This window comes from Cucurbita maxima, unplaced genomic scaffold (genome assembly GCF_002738345.1).
Source record: "Cucurbita maxima cultivar Rimu unplaced genomic scaffold, Cmax_1.0 Cma_Scf00021, whole genome shotgun sequence".
Lineage (NCBI taxonomy): Eukaryota > Viridiplantae > Streptophyta > Magnoliopsida > Cucurbitales > Cucurbitaceae > Cucurbita > Cucurbita maxima.
This window is the reverse complement of record NW_019272037.1, coordinates 2,363,011-2,382,673: the sequence shown is the minus strand read 5'-3', so window position 1 is coordinate 2,382,673 and position 19,663 is coordinate 2,363,011. Positions and strand designations below refer to the sequence as shown.

Below are 19,663 nucleotides of genomic sequence, written 5' to 3'. Positions count from 1 at the left end.
AATATAAATAATTAAATAATTAACTTTTCTTTTTCAACTTCCATGTGAATATTAATTAACTAACCATCATAATAAATATTGCAATATTTGTTACCAAAGTTTAATGCAATTTGCTAAGTTTATTTGTAAAATCTTTTTTTTTTTCAAATTAAAAATGGTAAAATACACTCTTTTTTCTTTGATTTTAATTTTACTATTTAAAAATTATTTTCCTATTTTTTTTAAAGAAGAATAAATTAACTAATAACATAAAATGGATATATTAATTAACTCCAGAAAATCCAAACATAATAATAATAATAATCATTGAGGAAACATCACAGAAAACATAGATATCTTCACTGAGGAGGAAGAACAGAAGGGCTCTTTTTATTTCATAATAACTGCTGAAAATGAAAGGTAAAGCGGCAACTGGAGGATTACTGCAGTAATGCAAAGCCTTTGGATTTGTTTGTACCTGTAGCCTAACTCGTTGTCGTACCACGACACGAGCTTCACGTAGTTTTTGTTCAGTGCAATCCCGGCCTTGGCGTCGAAAATACTTGACCTGGTCCGATTGCGGAGTAACTTGTCTTAGAAATAATAGACTTTGTTTTTATGTAATATAGCGATCGAGTTCTTAACGAATCTCGTCTCCTTAAATCTCAAGGATACAATTGTACGACGACCGTAAGAGATCTTGTTCATGTACGTTCGTGAGTAGAAACCGTACCTGTTGTCACCCATAAAATCAGTGGACACCACCTCGTCTTCGGTGTAACCCAGAATTCCTTTTAACTTTCCCTCAGACTCCTCCCTGGTAACCAACAAAGAAAATGAATCAAAAAGAAGATAACACTTCTCTTCAAACAAAAAAGACCAAGCATGTAATAACCCTTCTCAAAAACTAATCGTTCATTTCAGTATCGCCATCAGCCTTACGGTTTAAAACACACTTACTAAGGAGAGGTTTCCACACCCTTATAAGGAATGTTTGTTCCCCTCTAACTGACATGTAAGAATGAAGCAAACTATATCCTTACTTGATAGCAGCTTTAATATCTTCATAAGATGCTGCCTTCTCCAACCTCACTGTAAGGTCAACTACCGAGACATCAACGGTAGGAACACGAAAAGCCATACCGGTCAGTTTTCCATTCAATGCAGGGAGAACTTGACGACAGCCTAAACGAACACAATGGTCAAATCAGAGCTTAGATAAGCCAAGAAAGTAGATACTCGAAACATCAGTCAGCTGTAGAGCTCATCAGTGATCAATACCTTAGCAGCTCCAGTACTGCTAGGGATGATGTTGAATGAAGCAGCTCTTCCACCTCTCCAGTCTTTGCTAGATGGTCCATCAACAGTCTTTTGGGTTGAAAGTGGTGGGCCAATGTCCATTGTGAAATGCATGGCTGTAGTTTAGCGTAGTGTTTGAGATTCGAAGGGGCGTGACGCCCCTCCAGGAATAGTTGCAGGCCTGAGATTTGGTAGGGACGGCGACGGTGATGTGGTGGCTCTGTATTTCCCACAATTTTCCTTTATAAGTTTCTAAGTACTAGCAATGCCAAGGATATTTGTCTTAAAATTGGTCCGAGCTTCTACTAATTTCACATCCCTACTCCAATTTCTACTCCTGGTAGGGATATTTTTTTATAATTTAGCCAAGTTTCATCAACAGTCCCATTAGAGAAATAGATGGAACGTAAAAGACCAAGCTTTAGAAGCAACAAAGATGGTAGGTTGGAAAAACCAAATCTATTTCGAGTTGGGAGTTTTTGCTACTCAAAAGCATTACAAATAAGCATACTAGTGGGTGGAAATCCACACAATCGTCTCAACAAAAAAGGACAAGACAAGACAATACAACTTAAGAACTTGAAAGAAATAACCGGCGGCTTGAAAACTCTGTTTTATTCAACTTTTTCTCGCTCATAGCTGAGCCTCTGTAGTACTGGAACAAGAACAAACCATGGAAGCTAAAACCCTTCTTACTGGACACCAGCGACATGGACAATCAAGTCAACGACACGAGTACTGTCAAAACAAACAAAAGTTGATGCATTACTAAAAAATGTCGTAGGAATAAAAGGTGGTACATGTCAGAAATGAGGACGATTGGGTTCAAAATTGTACCTGTATCCTACTTCGTTGTCGTACCACGAGACGAGCTTCACAAAGTTGTCGTTCAGTGCAATCCCGGCCTTAGCATCGAAGATGCTTGACCTGTAATAGTTGAATGAGTAACATCAGATACAATGAATTGTTTCTTTTAATGGATAGGATGGTCATATAGAAGAAATCAGAACAGTTGAGGATGAGAAGGCAGACCTGGAGTCACCAACGAAGTCGGAGGACACGACATCATCTTCAGTGTATCCCAAAACTCCCTTCAATTTTCCCTCAGCCTCTTCCCTAAGAACCACAAAAAACGGATTTTCAATCATTTAATCATATCCCAAGAGGTTGAATAATACGGTTATTAGCAGGTAGAACTCAAATTTAAGTAATTGAGAAAAGAACACTCTATCCTTACTTGATGGCTGCCTTAATATCCTCATAAGAGGCCTTCTTTTCCAACCTCACTGTAAGATCGACAACAGAGACATCGACGGTAGGAACACGGAAAGACATTCCGGTCAATTTTCCATTCAATGCAGGGAGGACTTTGCCAACGGCCTAAATAACGACAGAATGGACGACCTTAGTTGTGCTAAAAGCAATCAGAGGCAAGACTATCATCAAAAAACATGCATCAGTGTAAATTTCAATACCTTGGCAGCTCCAGTGCTGCTAGGAATGATGTTAAATGAAGCTGCTCTTCCACCTCTCCAGTCTTTGCTTGATGGCCCATCGACAGTTTTTTGTGTGGCTGAAAACAAGCGCAATAGATTAAAAACCACCAAAAGTATATTGGAGGAACCCCCTTCATAGAAATAGACTAGATAATCCAATGACCCACCAGTGATTGAGTGAACAGTGGTCATCAAACCCTCAACAATGCCAAATCTGTCATTGATAACCTACAATATTGGTAAAATAAAATGGAGTGTTAAGGCAATCAATAACGAGGAATTACAACAGAATCAACAATCGTGCAAGTAGAAACCTTAGCAAGAGGGGCAAGGCAGTTGGTGGTGCAGCTAGCATTGGAAATAATGTTAAGTTCTGGCTTGTATTCCTTCTCATTGACTCCTACAACAAACATGGGGGCGTCCTTGCTGGGGGCAGAGATGATAACCTTCTTAGCACCACCCTGCATCAGCCATTAAAACATAAAGATCAGCTAAGATGAAAAAATATAGGCTTGATATATGCCAATATTGAAGCTTTTCTTTATGTAATAACCCTATTGCTAGACCCAAAATCTTAAAAGACACTGTCGAAACATTAATAAGCATTAAAACATGATAAAACTTAACCTACAAGAAATCCTATAACTAAATTTCCAAAATTAACATCAATTGAAGTGCAACAGAAGAAATCAGTCTTTACTAGACAGACTTAATGTCTGATAATGAGATTACAGGGTGGAATGCTTCCAAAAAAAAAAACATTATAATTGGAAAAACAAGTCTAACATAATATTAACAGAGGGGGAACAGGACACAGGAAAGGCAAACCTTCAAATGAGCAGCAGCTTTCTCTTTGTCGGTGAAAACACCAGTGGATTCTACAATGTATTCGGCTCCGGCCTGACCCCATGGGATCTCCTCCGGATTTCTAAAATCATGATTTATCCAATATTAAATCGATTGGAAAAGAACTCTCACACCGAATTAATTAGCCCTCGGAAAGTGGAAAAATTACATACCTGACGCCAAAAACGGAGACGGCTTTGTCACCAAAAAGAAGGGTCGTAGAGTCCTTAACCTTCACGTCGCTATGTTTCCAGTGACCATGAACACTGTCGTACTTGAACATGTAGGTCTATTCCACCAAACAAAAAGAATAACACTCAAAAACCACTAAAATAATAACGAGAGCAGCTCATACAACAAATTCACCATCGTCCCTCGACCGATCAAGGAACAAAGAACAAAAAGAAACCCTGAGACTGAAAAGACTAACGATACCATGTAATCAGTTGTGATGAATGGATCGTTAATGGCAACGAGTTCCACATCGTCTCTCTGTAAAGCAACTCTAGCGACCAACCGACCGATTCTTCCGAATCCTGATTTTCATTTCCACAACAAAACAGACGCAAAAAATGAAAGAATATTAATCAGATACACACCAGAAAATCATCTCAAACAAGTTCTAACTAAATCAATAGAGCTGAAAATACCGTTGATTCCGATCTTGATCTTGGCTGCAAATCAACGCNGAACCAAATACAAAAATTCAAAAAAAAAAAAAAAAAAAAAAAAAAAAAAAAAAAAAAAAAAAAAAAAAAAAAAAAAAAAAAAAAAAAAAAAAAAAAAAAACACAATCAGTAACGATAGCAAATACGATCGACGATCCAAACCAAACATCGACAGAAATTTTCCACAAATCCAATATTCAAAGAAAATAGAAAGAACAGGGACTTTTACCCATTGGCTTGGTGAAAAAGTAAAGAGAATGGTAAGAAGATTCTAGAGAGAAGAGTGAATTGGGCGAGCGCTGAATATGGTTTGTTAGTGGGGGGCGTGGGGTTTAAATCCAAAAGAAATGGAGACAGGAAACCGGAGCTGCCGGTGGTATTAAGGTGATAAATCTATGGTCCGTGCTGCTGAATCGGTGATTGTTGAAAAGTGCGCTAAAAGTTTAGGCAAAGCAGGCAATATTCCCGTGATTGGGAAATCTTGTGGGCCTCTGGCCCAAATCTATAAAATGAACGGCCCATTTATCAGGCCCAATTTCACAGCTCCAGTGGCTTAGCCTCATTTATTACCCTCGTCATTTTTGTCTTTTGTTACTAATGGAATTTAATAAGACAAAATTTTCAGTTTTTTTTTTTTTTTGAATTTCTCACGCCCAAATTTTTTTATTAGTCTTAATTTTATTTTTTATTTATTGAAAATTTTAAATTATAATTTTTCATAAATATTTTGACAAAATGTAGATTGGTTCAAATTCATATTACCATTTTTTAAATATTAAGGAAAGAAATCAAAATGATGAAAAGTCAAAACTAACTATTATTTAACCCCATTTGGAAATAATACGGTTTTCTTTTATTTTCATTCAAAATTAATAAATTAAAAAAAAATGTTTCTCCTAAATTCAATAGCATTAATTATTTGTTATTTTGACTTCCAAACAAATATTTATTAAACCATTACTTAGTTCCAAACAAAAATAATAATAATAATATATATATATATATATATATATAACTAGACTTACATTAATTTTAAAATATGGTAGCGTGACAATGAATGAGAGGATGCAACATTTATAATAAGAACCATTGTGTTTTTAAATTATTATAATAATATGGAATAACAAATAAATTGGAAGGAAATTGTTGATATTGTCAGCGATGACGTGGCAAAATTTTAAAATTATTTAAATTATAATTTTTTAAAAAAAAAGGAATAAAGGTTAGCCAGGTGTCTTTTTCAACGACTGGGCTGAACATGCAGCCCTCTATTTTAGGGTTGACTATTTGGTATTCTTTTGGACTAAAAATTAGGTTATGACAAATGTGTATTTTTTTAGTCCAAAAAATGAAAAAAAACGAAAATTATATAAATTTTGGAAAGTAGTCGACTCTGTCTGCTGATGTATGTCGACACGCCAGCTGATTTTTTATTCCAAGGCGGTCCAATTATTTTTTTAATTAATTTATTACATTATATTATAATTAAAAAGTTTTATATCATCGTCCAAGTTAACCGCTAGTAGAAATAAGTTTTGGTTCGTTATGTATCGTCATTAGTTTTACATTTTTTTTTAATAATTCACTCCCTTTGATGGGGCCCATACACTTTTCGTTGTCTGATTCCAATACCATTTGTAAACATCTATGTCCACTACTAATAAATATTGTTCGTTTTGGTCCGTTATTTATTGCAGTTAGTCTCACGGTTTTAAAATATGTCAGTTAAAAAGAAATTTTTGTACTCTTATAAGCAATGTTTCATTCCATTCTACAACGGAGGAGGTAAGATGTCACATTTCAACTTCAGTATTTTTTTTTTTCTAATATATTCATCTTTTTTTCTCCCAATAAATATTAATGAATAAAAATATTTTTTAAGTTTCATTAATAAAACATTAAATCTTATTAATTTTATTTTTAAATCCGTACTTTGATTACTCAATAATTACAAATTTTAGTTTATTACTTTTATTAATCTCTAAATTATAAATAATATAATTTAAGAAGAAAAAAAGCTTACTTTTAAAATTTATAAAATATAATTGAAGAATTATTACAAACACCCAGGCGGAAAGCGAATAGACTCTATGGGCCCATCAAAACTGTTTGGGGAAGGCCCATAGTGGTAAGTGAATGGACTTTTAAGGCCCATAATACAGCTTGGGCTCGAGTAACAAACTTGGGCTAACGCCTCCCGGAAAGTTTCGTGAAGACCCATAGTTGTAAAATTATTCTTATTTTATATTATAAAAAACTATTAAAAAAAAGTTTAAAAAATAATAATAAATCATGATATTAAATATGAGATCTCACCGTCGGAGAGAGAAACGAAACATTTTAGTGCGAAAATCATCCTTAAAGACACGTTTTAAAACTATAAGACTGACGACAATTCGTAATGGGTCAAAGTGGACAATATTTACTAGTCGTTGACTTAGTTTGTTACAAATGATATTAGAGTCAGACACCAAGCGGTATACCAACGAAGATGTTGGAATCTCACGAGAGTGGATTGTGAGATCTCACATTGAATAGAGAGAGTAACGAAGCCTTATAAGGGTGTGGAAACCTATTACTAATATACATGTTTTAAAACTCTGAAGCTGATATCGATACACAATAAATCAAAACAGACAATATCTATTAGCAGTTAAGAATAAATTGATTAATTAATAATGGAACTCAACCAAGGATCGTAGGTAGATTCCAAGACAAAGATCCAGACTGTATAATAAAAACAAATGTCAATTTTAATAATAATAATAAATAAATAAATATAAACCCAACAAAATGGGCAAAATTCAATTAAACCCAAGAAAAAAAAAATTAAAATTAAGAAAATATGATAGAAACATTGAAAACCAACCAAAGTTTTGTGTAGTAAAAAGGGGAAACATCCCATTTTCTAAACACAATGGTCCTTTTTCGTGTTTAGAATTATGGGTTCATGAACTCAATTATTAAACCCAATTAATTTGCATGTGTTTTAGGGTTTTGGTTGTTATAATATTTTCTCGGGCTCCATGATATTATTAAGACTACGAATAGATATTTTTTTTCGAAAAATTAGGAAAACGTCGACGGTATATTTCAAATATCGTAAATCGATTCATTTACGATAGTTTAAAACTTAATCTAACTATATAATTAGTATTTTGGCTAATAAAGTCATAGGTGATCCCATATTTTTCACTGGGTCTAGATAGAGACTAGATGTGATGTCCCACATTGGTTGGAGAGGAGAACAAACCACAATTTATAAGGTTGTGGAAACCTTCCCCTAGCAGATTCGTTTTAAAGCCTTGAGAGAAGCCCGAAAGGGAATCCTCAAATAGGACAATATCTCTTAGTGGTGGATCTAGACCGTTACAACTCAAAAGATAAAGAAGTATTGTTAATTTCTTCATGCTCGTCCCAAGTTCGAAAGTCAATTGACAAAATGGTCATATTGTTCAAATTAGCATAAAAACATATGATTGGACTCGACCCTGTTGGACTAGTGATACTGTATAATACTGTTATACTTCGCTACTTGAAACGACTCGAGATTTATATACAATGGGTTCATACAATTATTGGGTTCGACGACCCTATTGGACTAGTGATATATTTTAACAAACTACACTTCTACGAAACCAATATACTTTGCTACTTGAAACGACTCGAGATTTATATACAATAGGTTCATATAATTATTGGGTTCGACGACCCTATTGAACTAGTGATGATATTTTAACAAACTGCACTTCTACGAAACCAATCTCTCAAATCGAACGTAACTTTTACCCAAACATTCCAAAATTCTCGATTCTTAATTTTCACTTAAAGAATGCATACATGCATCTTGACCTAAAATAAAAAAGAAAGAGACCAATGAGACAAGAAGACAAGAAGACAGGAGGAACCAGACCACATGATCACATGGGTATGCACATGAAGATCTCTCCCTTCCATACAACGTGACAAATTCTCCATCATCATCATCTTCAAACCCTAATAACATTATAATATGCATATAAAACCCAATTAAGTAAAGATTAATATCATATTAACCTAATTAATAAATGTTTTCATTATATTTAAAATGGAAATCCCAGCTCGAAGAGAGAATCCAATGCTTTTATTTATCAAATTTTAATTTACTAAATAATTTCATGGGTGACATTAATTGAATATATTTATAAAGTTTACATATATTATATAGTTTCAATCTATGGTTCAAAGATATGGCCGTTAGAAACTTTGGAACTATATATCTAAATATATTCTATGGGCACTAACATTTTTTTATAAAGTATTTTATACATTAAATTAATATTCGTATTTTACTGTTGGTTTTAAAATTTATTGATGTTCTAGATATAAAATTAAATATTTAATATTTTATTAGATATAAATAAGATTTTTGGTAAAATAAAAAAAATTATATTACAAATTTAATCATTTTCAGCGTATTAGTACTAAATTTAAAATTTTTTAGAGATTTACTAGAGATATAATTAAAAGTTTAGAATTCTATTAAACATAAAATTAATATTAAAGAGCGACCATTTTGAAAGTTTAGGGACCACAAGACACAAACCCAACGTTTAGTGACTAAACTTGTAATTTTATATCTTAATATGATATTCTGATAACATCAATTTGACAACGAGTCGTTTATAGATAACTTGAATATAATTTAGTCCGTTAAGACACGTAAAATCACCAAACAGATGAAAAAAAAAAAAAAACTACCACATGCTCTTACCTTATATCAACTATTTCTTCTGACCATTTTTCGAATTTGATAAATGTTGTTTGATCGTATATTTCATTATAGTTCTATGATTCAGAGTATTATTTCATAGATGATCTATGAATTATGAATATAATCTTTATGGAAATTTTATATCGTATGATGTCAACTTCGTTAAATAATTGGTTTATTTTGATAGGGCAACAATTTAGGCACTGTGTATTGAGATGAAGCCAATTGAAACCATTAAAATTTAATAAAATAAAATAATTATGGGCCCATACACTGCCTTTTCAGTAGGATAAATGTATCTAGCCCAAGTGAAACCATTAAAATTTAATAAAATAAAATAATTTAAAATATTATTACAAAGGGGATAAGAACGAAACAGAAATTAAGCCAATTGGGAGGGGCATTTTCGTCATCCTAGGACACTATAAAACCAGGTGCTTATGTAGGAATGTTCCCCACACCACAAATCAAAATTGCCTCTTCCGATCATTTCCTTAAAAATCTTTTCAAAATGGTGTCTAAAGTGGAAGAAACGCTGAGAATGAAGCACCAGCAAGTTCAGCTGCCGCAGGCGGCGACGGCGACGGCGACGGCGACGGCGAAGCAAATCCAGTGCAATAAAGCCAAGTATCCGAAGTTCAAGAGAAGTAGCTCTAATGTTGAAGAAGATGGCGCCTCTTCCGCTATGCTTTTGCTTGCTTGCATTGCTTTTGCTCCCGATTTTAGCCCCGTCCTCGGCTGAAGACGACGATGCCGCTGGCGCGGCGGAGGAACGAGTTGCTCTTCTCTTTGTCCGCCGGTGTTGGAGTCAACTTCCGGTAGCTAAGTCCGAGTACAGAGTATTAATCGCCGTCGTAGTTTTTCATTTCTGGTTCTCTCTGATTTAGGAATATAATTATGTCGATAAGATTTATTCTTTAATTTTATTTTCTTTATTTCCATAATTAGTTTTTTACGCTTTATTTATTATCTACGTTTGGATCAATTTCGGAATATAAATATAATTTATTTACTCTTCAATAAATAAATATATATATATATATATTAATCGTGAGAGTAACCGCTCTTTTATAAATGTGTTTTAAAAGTCCAAATCTAAGGGAAACCCATGCCGAGAAAGTAAAAAAAAAAAAAATAGTATTTCATAGGTGTAGAAGAAGTCTAAAAGGAAAAGTGTAACTCACGGAAAGTCTAAATAAGACAACATCTGTTAGCGGTAGGCTTAAACGGTTAAACATTCCAGCATCCTAATGGTCAAAAGTATACATATACGTAATAACTTTATGTTATTTTCTTTTATTTTCAAAATAATTTTTAAAAATTATGATTTAAATGGCTTGTAATAGACTGCGTGGAGAAGAAGAGCGACAATAACGTAACACACACCCAAAGAATTTGAGAGACCCCATAACTTACTGATATCCATTTTATGGACTTACGTTTGCTCACTTAGACCGTACGATCTATGAACACGAGCTCTATAGATTTGTTAATTCTCCCATAAACAATATTTTTATTAATTCAAAAATAGTTTATTATTTTAAATATAATAATTTAATAAATTATTATTTTAAACAAATAATATAAATACTATTTAGAAAAATATTAGTACAATAAATAGCATAAATATAAATATATATATGAAAATTAATACATTAAATAACATAAATATAAATTATGAGAGATTGAAATCAAAAGATGAAATTAACTTCAAATTGGATGAACAAACAATAGCTAACATTACTATCATCATCATCCTTATTATTTAACATTTTTTTTAAAATATAAAATTTAATTTGCTTATATTATTATTAATAATAAAATATACCGAATTTCAGGATAATGACGCGAAGGAGAGAAGTTCCGAATCAGTTTCAAAATCCTTCATGTCAGTTTCCGTCAAATTCACCCACGCTTCGATTCCTTCGCCGTCGCTGGTGTTTACGAACAGCACCACGTTCTTGTACGGCCGCCCTGGGCTGCAGACCCAAGCCGGTTTTCCCCAGCCGAAATCCGATTCGTACAGCGGAAAACTGCACCAACTCGTGAAGCTATAGAGCTCCAACTCGCCGGAATAAACCATTTGGCCCATTTTCATCTTCGCCTTCATCGATTTCTCCGCGTCTTGTAATGTCTTGATATAATCGCCGTCGATTTCTTTTATTGCTTCTCTGATTTTGGCTACTAAGGATGGGAAGTCTTGTTCCTCGTCGATTGGAGCGTCGGCGGTGGCGAACCACCAGAGGTTGCCGAAGGAGTTCGGCGGAAGTGGTGGGTCCATTCGGTTGCGGAGGTTCACGGCTTGGATTACGGCGAAACGCTTAGCTTTGGTAGGGGGTTTTTGTTGGGCTATGGCCATGAAACGCTTCCAGAGGAAGCCGGAGACGGTTTCTACTCGTGACGGAGGGCGTTGGTTGAGGAATGCTTCCGAGTTGGCTTGGTTTTTCAGAGCGGCGATGTTGGATTTGTTGAAGATGAATCTTCTTGTTACGATTTTGTCCATTCGTGATTGCCGTCTGTTTCCGCCGCGGATTTCCATCGGCGGGAATAGCTCCGTCGCGTTGAATGTCGGCACCACCGGATACTCTGTTTCGAAGTAAGAACAGAGTGAAAATGTTGAGCGAAAATTCCGATTATAATAACTGAAATGGATTTAATAAATACTCACTGTCGTCTCCACGGCAGGCGGCGGCCCAGGCTTTGGTGAACATGGTGGCGGAGGTTCCGTCGACGATCTTATGAGTAACACAGAGAGCAACCACAACGCCGCCGCACTCAAACACATTATACCGTACAGCCAAAATGCACTCCCTCTCAAGAACCGCATCATGATCAAACGGAAGCAGACGGAGCAACGAAACGACGTCGTGAGGCTTCTCCATGACCTCCGACATTCGGGCGGAGACTCTGGTTTCAGAAAACTCCACGCCGTCATCGTTACAGTCCACCAAATAAGCCTCCACCAGAGTTCCGGCAAGAAGATAGAACCGGTTCAAGGTTTCAGCAAGAGACTCCTTCAATTTCCGGCACCGCTCACGGTGGTCATCGCCGCCGTGAAGCTGGTCGGCGGTGTAGAAGAAGAGGAGAGGCGTGTAGCTGCTGGGGGCAACTTGGTCGAGAAATGAAAGCTTGAGCTCTCGGTGCTCTGACGGCGTTGGAGACGACGGCTTGATGGACTCAGTGGAGATTATTTCGACATTCAAATTGTTCATCTCCATTGCTGTCGGATGCTCGGTTTTTTTTTGTTCTTGTTAATTTGGTATGTCTAATGGGTATGGATTTATGAATTTATATATGAAATATATCGAATTATTATTCTAATATCGTGAATTGACCGTTTAATTTGATTTTTAATAGAACTAAAAATAATAATTAATTGATTGATTAATTAATTTATAAGATAGCTGAAAATTAAAGGTGCTTACTAGGTCTCGTTATAACATATAGTTTGAATTAAAAGTCCTTTTTTTTCGATTTCTTGCTATACTTTATACGAAATAATTATGGATTTTATTTATTAATTTATTTTGGCTTCAATATTAGGATGCTTAATTCTCACATTTTCTAAAAAATATAAATGATATTATTTAAGAAAATAAATAAATTAAAATTAAAAGTAAATACAAATAATCAGCTTTACACACATAAGTTATTCTTTTAATCGCTTGATACACGTCACGATCAACAATTTCATCTTTAGTAAGTCATTTTTCTTGATTTTGCCAAGATAATTTTAACGGGTCTCTAAATCTTTAAAAACGTATTATTTTATTATTTTATTATTTTATGAATTTTTATGTTATTTAAAAAAAAAAAAAGATTTTTACTAGTGGTCAAATTTTAATATAAAAGTATCTTTTTAAGGTTTTGAGTTCTAATTTGACCGGTCAAATATATAATTAATTTATTATAATTGAGGTATAATTGTTTAATGTAATTTTAATTAATAAGAATTTTGGAGATTATTCATTTAAACCATTTGTTTAATGGTTGAATTAAGAACACAACTAGTTTGATTTAATAAGCAACTTGGAAAATAATTATCATTATATTATATGTGGTTTGAAAAAAATATTTGACCAAATTTAAAAATTCATCAATCAACCTTCGATCATTTATTCAAAATTTTGTTTTTAATAAAATTAAAATGAAAAAATATATATATTTTAAAATGAAAATTTGCTAACTTAATTTTAATATATATTATGAAAATAAATTTATATGTGGTACGACATATATATAATGGTATCGAAACTATAATTTTTTTTAATTTAATTATAAATTTGGTATTGTTGGATTCAATTTTAAATCAAGTTGATAACTCAGTTTAAACGAATTATAAGTCAGAAGAATTGATATTTAAAAAATCAGTTGTGAAATTTATTGATCAATCTAATATAATATCAATTATGATCAAGTCAAAAGGAGTGGCGTGGTCTTGTGGTGGGCCCCACATTGAGGTTTGAAAAGCGACACCGTTTTAAGCCGGCTAGATAATTTTTATTATTAATCAATTAAAGGGGTAATTGAGAATTAAATCCCATTCTATATTTTTAAATATTTTATAGCTGCCTTAAAATTTTAAAATATCTATTTTAATATTTAAAATTTAAAAATAAATATTTTATGGTTTATTTTCGACGAAACCTCACTTGTTTTCTTTGCTGCATAAGGACATAAGGTAAGCAAACCATCTTCATTCACATATGTGTGGTCGAGTCATTAAGATACTTTGGTTCTCAATGAAACCCGTGACCGTACTTCTTGTTTGAAGGGACATTGATTCAGAGCTCAAGTATAGTTTGTGCACTAACATGCTGTGTTACGTATATGCCTTCATTACCAACCTTTTCAAATCTTAACTTATCGGATTAGATATTTGAGAAACTTTTCCTTGCAGTGGACAAGAACTCTAGTTCCTGAGAAAATATGAGCCCTCTTTATATGGGGGCCATTAGTCGATGCCTTCAATTTTGGCATGACTTCGAGGCCAGACATTGAAAAGCCTTAACTTTTACATACTCATCTTCATTTATCGTTAAAATCCAATCAATCAATGTTCTTACGTTAACGACATCATACTCGTATTACCATAATCTTGTAAATAAGATATGTTTGTTGGAACAAATATCTTTCGATGTCAATAAAGATCTCGAGAGGTTGAACAGAAAGGTTGAGGTTGGTTTTGAATTTTGGAGGAAAAAAAAAAAAAAAAAGAAGCTTTTAACTTCAAGCCTAACATGTCCAAAACATTTGAGGGACAGAATTCTGGAGTTCTTTGGTCGGGCCACCATCCTCGGAGCACAAGTTTGTTCATGTGGCGTTGTCGGCTGCAGTTTCTGACCACCTCCGACAGGCCAACGGCGGGAGAAGATGATCGGAAGGGCTTAGCAATTGGCTACACCTGATGGCTTAGGCCACCCGCCGCCATAGTCAAAACAGTGTCCTTGGAGGTTCTACAAACTACAGGTCATTAATAAATTCTTCTAATACTTAATTGAGTGGATAAATTTATTAATTTTGATACTCATTAAAATTTGTTAATTACTTCTAATAATAAAATTTTAAGTGCAATTAGGGTATGTTTGGCGGAATTTAAAGTGATTACGTGGGAATTTTAATTTACACACTATTTGTTTGGATAAATAAATTATTAATAATATAATAATTACTTGGATTTAGTCTTAAAGTTTGTAACAATTTTGTCACGGATTTTTATAAATATAGTTCTTGGATTTTATAATTATTATTTAATGAATTTTTTTAAAAGTTGTTATAAAATTTAAAAAATATATAAACTAAATTGCTATATAGGTACTCAATTACCATATATATATATATATATATACATATATAAAACTGCGGGCGAAAGAACTTTGCCTCTGTACATACCTTTTGGATTGGGCGTTACAATAGGAAGGCGAAATGGATGCTTTGGCCGTATTCGGAACAGGTGCTCCGCTGCTTCTCCGGCCGCGGACGAGAACCTTCTGCAGCTTAACCTACTCTCGGACGACTGCACTGCGCCGCTGCGACCATCTTTCAGCATTCCCTTCGAATTCTCATCTCTTCTACAAATTTACTACACGTTCTCGTGCTGCTTCGGTTGCCAATGAATCCTTTATCTTTTTGCCTCATTTGGTTGCCTCCCTGGTGTGTTCAATTTTCTTTCTCTTTTTCGTATTGAACTGGCTTTCAATTATTGGCTTGTTTTGAGATTAATCGATTTTGTCTTTTGAGGTGCAGGAGCGAGTCGACCAGACTTACATTATGGTGAAACCTGACGGCGTTCAACGTGGTCTTGTGAGTTTCCTTTTACGACCTGATAATTTAGCCCTTAATTTGTGCTTTTTCCTTATTTTTCTCTGTGGTTACTGTCGAACTTCGCAATTCAGTGTACTTGAATGTTCATTGTTCATCTCCTGTGCTATTAAGGTCTTAATTATTGGATATGAGTTCAATTTCGTTGAATAATGTCTAATTAAACAGGAAAAATTTGAAGTAGAAATGAAGGAATCCACAATTTCCTCTGTAATTATAGTAGAGAACTGCTTGACGTGCATTCTGAAGTGTTCTTGCTTTAACTGAGTTTGTTTTAGGTTGGAGAGATAATTTCGCGATTTGAGAAGAAAGGATTTAAGCTTACTGGTTTGAAGCTCACGCAATGCTCAAAGGATTTGGCTGAGGTTTGTCCTTGAACGACGTTCATTCTCCATGATATTTCTGAAGTTCCTTGGAGAATTTGATTTTTGTTCTAATTATTCAAGCTCAAAAGATCGAAAGTATTTAGAATCTTGCTTTTTAAATTCTTTGAATGAACACTTCATAAGCTAATTGGTCGTTTGAGACTTTCATTAAGCATTCTCCGTTTGAGATCTTTCTCAACCATGTTTTTGTTCTCTCTCTATTAAACTGATCTTATATTATTACAGGAACACTATAAAGATCTTAAGGGGAAGTCCTTTTTTCCTGGTTTAATTGAGTACATAACATCAGGCCCTGTTGTGTGTATGGTATGTTTCTCATCTCTATTTCTGCTGTAATTTGAATTCGGCCCATTATAGAAACTAAATAACTATCCCACAACTTTGCGGTCGATGTTAATTGGGTTTATTTAGGCATGGGAGGGTGTTGGCGTTGTGGCCTCAGCACGTAAGTTAATCGGAGTTACGAATCCTCTTGAAGCCGAGCCAGGATCGATAAGAGGGGATCTTGCTATTCAAAAAGGAAGGTCAGACCTTATGAAATTTGATTCATGGTATAATTTTTAAAATGCAATCGTGCGAACAATAGAAAGAGCTTATTTGAACGTCTTGGCAGGAATGTGATTCATGGGAGTGATAGTCCTGAGAGTGGCAAGCGTGAAGTAGGTAAGAGACACTGCGCTTTTAAAATGGCTTAACTTGTGTACATTCTCGATAATATTGCTATAATCAGTGGATTTGCTATTTTTGTGGTAATTTGTTCTTATTTCTGAGAAAAGAAACTATATGAAACAAATCATTCGTCTTGCATTCATTGAATTGTTGCTGGTAGTCTTTTTTCTGAACATGGTGGACCTCGGATTTAGGAGCATAAGGGTTATTTCTGCTCATTATCAGTTTCTTTTAGAAGCAGGAAAAAAAAAAAAGGAAAAAAAAAAGAAAATAGATGGAGAACGTTGATGGAAACGATGATCATAGAAACATAGGGTTGATGGAATTGAGTCGGAATCATGATCATAGAAGCATAGGGTTAAGGTTGATGGAAACGAGTTAGAAGCATGATCATAGATGCATAAGGTTGATGGAAACGAGTTGGAATCATGATCACAGAAGCATAAGGTTGATGGAAATGGAATCATGATCATAGAAGCATAAGATTGATGGAAACGAGTCGGAATCGTGATCATAGAAGCATAAAATTGATGGAAATGAGTCGGAAACATGATCATAGAAGCATAAGATTGATGGAAACGAGTCGGAATCATGATGATTGAAGCATAAGGTCGATGGAAATGAGTCGGAATCAGAATGTGTAAAATGAAAAGTAGTAATCGGAGTTTCAGGATTAAATTCCACTTGAAACCGAAACAGTTTTTCATGTTTTAGGAAAATCTAATTGTCTTCACTAGTTTTGTAGCTTAGGGATGCTGCAGTGATTAAGTTTTGAGGTTCATCAGATGACTAACTCTACACCATTAGTTTATTAGCAGTTTCTTTAAATGGACTAAGAATTCTTGAGAGTTCATTTGATTTTGCATTATTTTCATGTTGTTGTCTTCGACTTTCTGTGTATGCAGCCCTCTGGTTCAAAGAAGGTGAATTGGTGGACTGGGAGCCAGCTCTTGCATCATGGCTGATAGAGTGATGTTGTCTATGAAGCCTTCTCGTCCTCGGTGAGAATTGTTGATTATTATTCTTGTCTGTAATCTTGAATTATAGATTAAGATTCCAGTATAGAGTCCTGTAATAATCTTCCTCACAGACCCGTTTATGCAAAAAGGAGGAAATCCATTTTGAATATCAAGACTCTACAGAAATTTTCATAATGAACTCTATATTCATTTAGAAACATCAGTCGTCTCATAATTTAGCTCTATATTCAGATATACTCATTGAAAGAGGCAACCGACTCCGGAATGGCTAATGTTTGATCATGCCACCAAGTTAGTTATAGAACTCGATTCCGATGATATAGTCAAAGAACCAATGGATTCTTGCTCTGAATGTAGCTTGGTATTATCACTAGACTGAGATGCATTAGAACTTGGTGACGTAACCATACAACAAATATCCTCAGTCGTCGTCGTCATCTCCTCCTCCACGATTGTTGAAATTCCTTGAGAATTCTTGTGATTTGAGAATAAGTACTTAATAGAGTTCTTCATCTTACGCTGCTGCGTTGAATGTTCTGTTGATTGACAATCCCTGGAAGCTTCATGTGTAGAAGTAGTACTTGTCGAATAATCCGAGCCTATAGTTTTCAAATCTTTTTTAGTTGGGTTGGCTAACTCATGAGAACCCTTTGAAAAACATGCTGGACTGTTGCATGCTTCTGTTTTCATTGCCTTGGTGCGCGATGAACAAGAGAAAGAATTGGTTTCTCCATCTTCTAAGGCACCATCCTTGGCCTTGGGTGGGATTGAGTCGAGTTGAGAACCGAGTTTAAGCTTCCTTAGGGTAGTCTCTGCAAGAAGGAACTAAATGATATCTTCAAAAAATTCTATACGATTATGGTTGTTAATCTGAAATCCATAACTACAATATTATTTCATCCCCACATCAGATTTTGGACTGCAGTCTAATTTCGAGAGAGAGTGAAGAATATCATTCACTTCTAGGATAAATAAAAACTTACCGAAGTAAATTGGTTCCAAAAAAGCAGAAAAAGTTTACATGACTTAGAACTTAACCTCCTTACTTAACAATTTCAAACTGTTATCGAATAGTACAGAATCTACCATTGCTCACGCAAGGCCGACTTCCAAATTTTATTAAAGACACAATATGAAAAATGAGAGGAACATATTTCAAAAAAAATGTAAATTATCAAAAATATTCTTATAACTATGAGTTAGATTCAATTATATCTCCAAACTTGAAATTTGTTTCAAAACAACCTTCAGATTTTTACGGTTAAAATCATAGATAGCAGAGTTTATATCTGTTTATCAAATCTAAACAATAACATGAAAAATAAATAAAAATTATCTATGAGCCATAGGTATCATCATCTTCCTCATTTCAAATGCACCGTCCTAATTTTCTCATCTTTTATTTATGATTTATGATTTTTTTTTAACCTCAAATCTACATCCCATGTATGTTTAGATTTGTTCACTTACGTATTAACTTCTTTTGGAAGATGTATAGGCAATCTGGTTAGAGTTTGAGGAATCTAATAAGCTTGCATAGCCCATAATTGGAAAATCTAATGTATACCTCACATCTTGAAGATGATAAAGTTCCAAAAACATAAGTTCCTGATGTAGCTAAGTATGTAAATTTACAAATTGAATAAGTTGATGTTTAGTCAGAAAAGATTTCAAAATTTATTATAAACAAGTTGGATTTCAAATAATTTGTCCAAGATAAACCAAATGACACGTTAATGTAGACCCGAAAACAGACGCCGAACTAATAATCCATCCTGGAACTCTGACGCTATAACATAAATGAACGCTCCAGCGCAAATGAGCAATGAACCGGAAAATAGTAGCGAAACCATACATATTATCACATTTTAATTGAAGTATAAGTTCAAAAGAAAAAAGAAGAAAGAAAAGAATAAGGGAGACCCCGGCAGATTATAAATGTTAATCCATAATTAGATCAAAAAGAAAGATTAAGATAGAGAACGAACCGTAGATGGAGAGACGATCATCTTTAAGAACCTTGGAAGGCGGCCGCTCCAAGGAATCCACTGAGGAAGACGATCTGACTCTCCCGAACATAGTTTCAATCCGTAAACAACTGACCGCAGAGAGACGAACGCCTCAATGGCTTCCTTAGGAAGAAAAAAAGCAACACGGATTTCAGACTTCACTGGCGCGCTAATGATCAAGAAAGGGCGGGAAGCTTACTCCACACTCTTTATTTGGTTCATTTGGGCCTACTTGGGCTTATGTAATATGGGCCGTT

The 19,663-nt window shown here is 34.3% G+C and overlaps 5 protein-coding genes across 5 annotated transcripts; 1 reads left to right on the top strand and 4 right to left on the bottom strand.

Moving 5' to 3' along the window:
• Positions 1-244: 244 nt before the first annotated feature.
• Positions 245-1,496, bottom strand: LOC111495148 (glyceraldehyde-3-phosphate dehydrogenase, cytosolic-like). Its single transcript, XM_023145042.1, has 4 exons — positions 1,261-1,496; positions 1,023-1,164; positions 713-796; positions 245-547 (listed from the first exon to the last, which is right to left on the bottom strand). Exons 2-4 carry the CDS (start codon positions 1,118-1,120, stop codon positions 370-372), a joined length of 360 nt encoding a protein of 119 aa, XP_023000810.1. The 5' UTR covers positions 1,121-1,164; positions 1,261-1,496; the 3' UTR covers positions 245-369.
• A 217-nt stretch (positions 1,497-1,713) lies between these two features.
• LOC111495144 (glyceraldehyde-3-phosphate dehydrogenase, cytosolic-like) lies at positions 1,714-4,625 on the bottom strand. Its single transcript, XM_023145038.1, has 12 exons — positions 4,518-4,625; positions 4,271-4,294; positions 4,056-4,156; positions 3,794-3,909; positions 3,603-3,702; positions 3,089-3,235; positions 2,942-3,002; positions 2,754-2,851; positions 2,516-2,658; positions 2,311-2,394; positions 2,116-2,205; positions 1,714-2,016 (listed from the first exon to the last, which is right to left on the bottom strand). Exons 1-12 carry the CDS (start codon positions 4,519-4,521, stop codon positions 1,971-1,973), a joined length of 1,014 nt encoding a protein of 337 aa, XP_023000806.1. The 5' UTR covers positions 4,522-4,625; the 3' UTR covers positions 1,714-1,970.
• Positions 4,626-10,821: 6,196 nt separating this feature from the next.
• On the bottom strand, positions 10,822-12,286 carry LOC111495142 (vinorine synthase-like). Its single transcript, XM_023145036.1, has 2 exons — positions 11,710-12,286; positions 10,822-11,627 (listed from the first exon to the last, which is right to left on the bottom strand). Exons 1-2 carry the CDS (start codon positions 12,257-12,259, stop codon positions 10,876-10,878), a joined length of 1,302 nt encoding a protein of 433 aa, XP_023000804.1. The 5' UTR covers positions 12,260-12,286; the 3' UTR covers positions 10,822-10,875.
• A 2,606-nt stretch (positions 12,287-14,892) lies between these two features.
• Positions 14,893-17,545, top strand: LOC111495146 (nucleoside diphosphate kinase). The gene is made up of 7 exons (XM_023145040.1): positions 14,893-15,194; positions 15,288-15,344; positions 15,641-15,727; positions 15,974-16,054; positions 16,160-16,272; positions 16,362-16,411; positions 17,323-17,545. Exons 1-7 carry the CDS (start codon positions 14,967-14,969, stop codon positions 17,388-17,390), a joined length of 684 nt encoding a protein of 227 aa, XP_023000808.1. The 5' UTR covers positions 14,893-14,966; the 3' UTR covers positions 17,391-17,545.
• A 26-nt stretch (positions 17,546-17,571) lies between these two features.
• On the bottom strand, positions 17,572-19,576 carry LOC111495147. Its single transcript, XM_023145041.1, has 2 exons — positions 19,386-19,576; positions 17,572-18,209 (listed from the first exon to the last, which is right to left on the bottom strand). Exons 1-2 carry the CDS (start codon positions 19,474-19,476, stop codon positions 17,677-17,679), a joined length of 624 nt encoding a protein of 207 aa, XP_023000809.1. The 5' UTR covers positions 19,477-19,576; the 3' UTR covers positions 17,572-17,676.
• Positions 19,577-19,663: the final 87 nt, after the last annotated feature.

Coding starts and splice junctions, on each gene's coding strand:
- LOC111495148 (XM_023145042.1), bottom strand. CDS start 1,120: ATGGCTTTTCGTGTTCCTACCGTTGATGTCTCGGTAGTTGACCTTACA. Junction 797..1,022: donor GATATTAAAGCTGCTATCAA/GTAAGGATATAG, acceptor GTTGGTTACCAG/GGAGGAGTCTGAGGGAAAGT. Junction 548..712: donor GATTTTATGGGTGACAACAG/GTACGGTTTCTA, acceptor CAATCGGACCAG/GTCAAGTATTTTCGACGCCA.
- LOC111495144 (XM_023145038.1), bottom strand. Junction 3,236..3,602: donor AAGCTGCTGCTCATTTGAAG/GTTTGCCTTTCC, acceptor TGGCTGATGCAG/GGTGGTGCTAAGAAGGTTAT. Junction 2,659..2,753: donor GCAGCACTGGAGCTGCCAAG/GTATTGAAATTT, acceptor GTCGTTATTTAG/GCCGTTGGCAAAGTCCTCCC.
- LOC111495142 (XM_023145036.1), bottom strand. CDS start 12,259: ATGGAGATGAACAATTTGAATGTCGAAATAATCTCCACTGAGTCCATC. Junction 11,628..11,709: donor CGCCTGCCGTGGAGACGACA/GTGAGTATTTAT, acceptor ACTTCGAAACAG/AGTATCCGGTGGTGCCGACA.
- LOC111495146 (XM_023145040.1), top strand. CDS start 14,967: ATGGATGCTTTGGCCGTATTCGGAACAGGTGCTCCGCTGCTTCTCCGG. Junction 15,345..15,640: donor ACGGCGTTCAACGTGGTCTT/GTGAGTTTCCTT, acceptor AGTTTGTTTTAG/GTTGGAGAGATAATTTCGCG. Junction 16,055..16,159: donor CAGGCCCTGTTGTGTGTATG/GTATGTTTCTCA, acceptor GGGTTTATTTAG/GCATGGGAGGGTGTTGGCGT.
- LOC111495147 (XM_023145041.1), bottom strand. CDS start 19,476: ATGTTCGGGAGAGTCAGATCGTCTTCCTCAGTGGATTCCTTGGAGCGG. Junction 18,210..19,385: donor TGATCGTCTCTCCATCTACG/GTTCGTTCTCTA, acceptor TCCTTCTTGCAG/AGACTACCCTAAGGAAGCTT.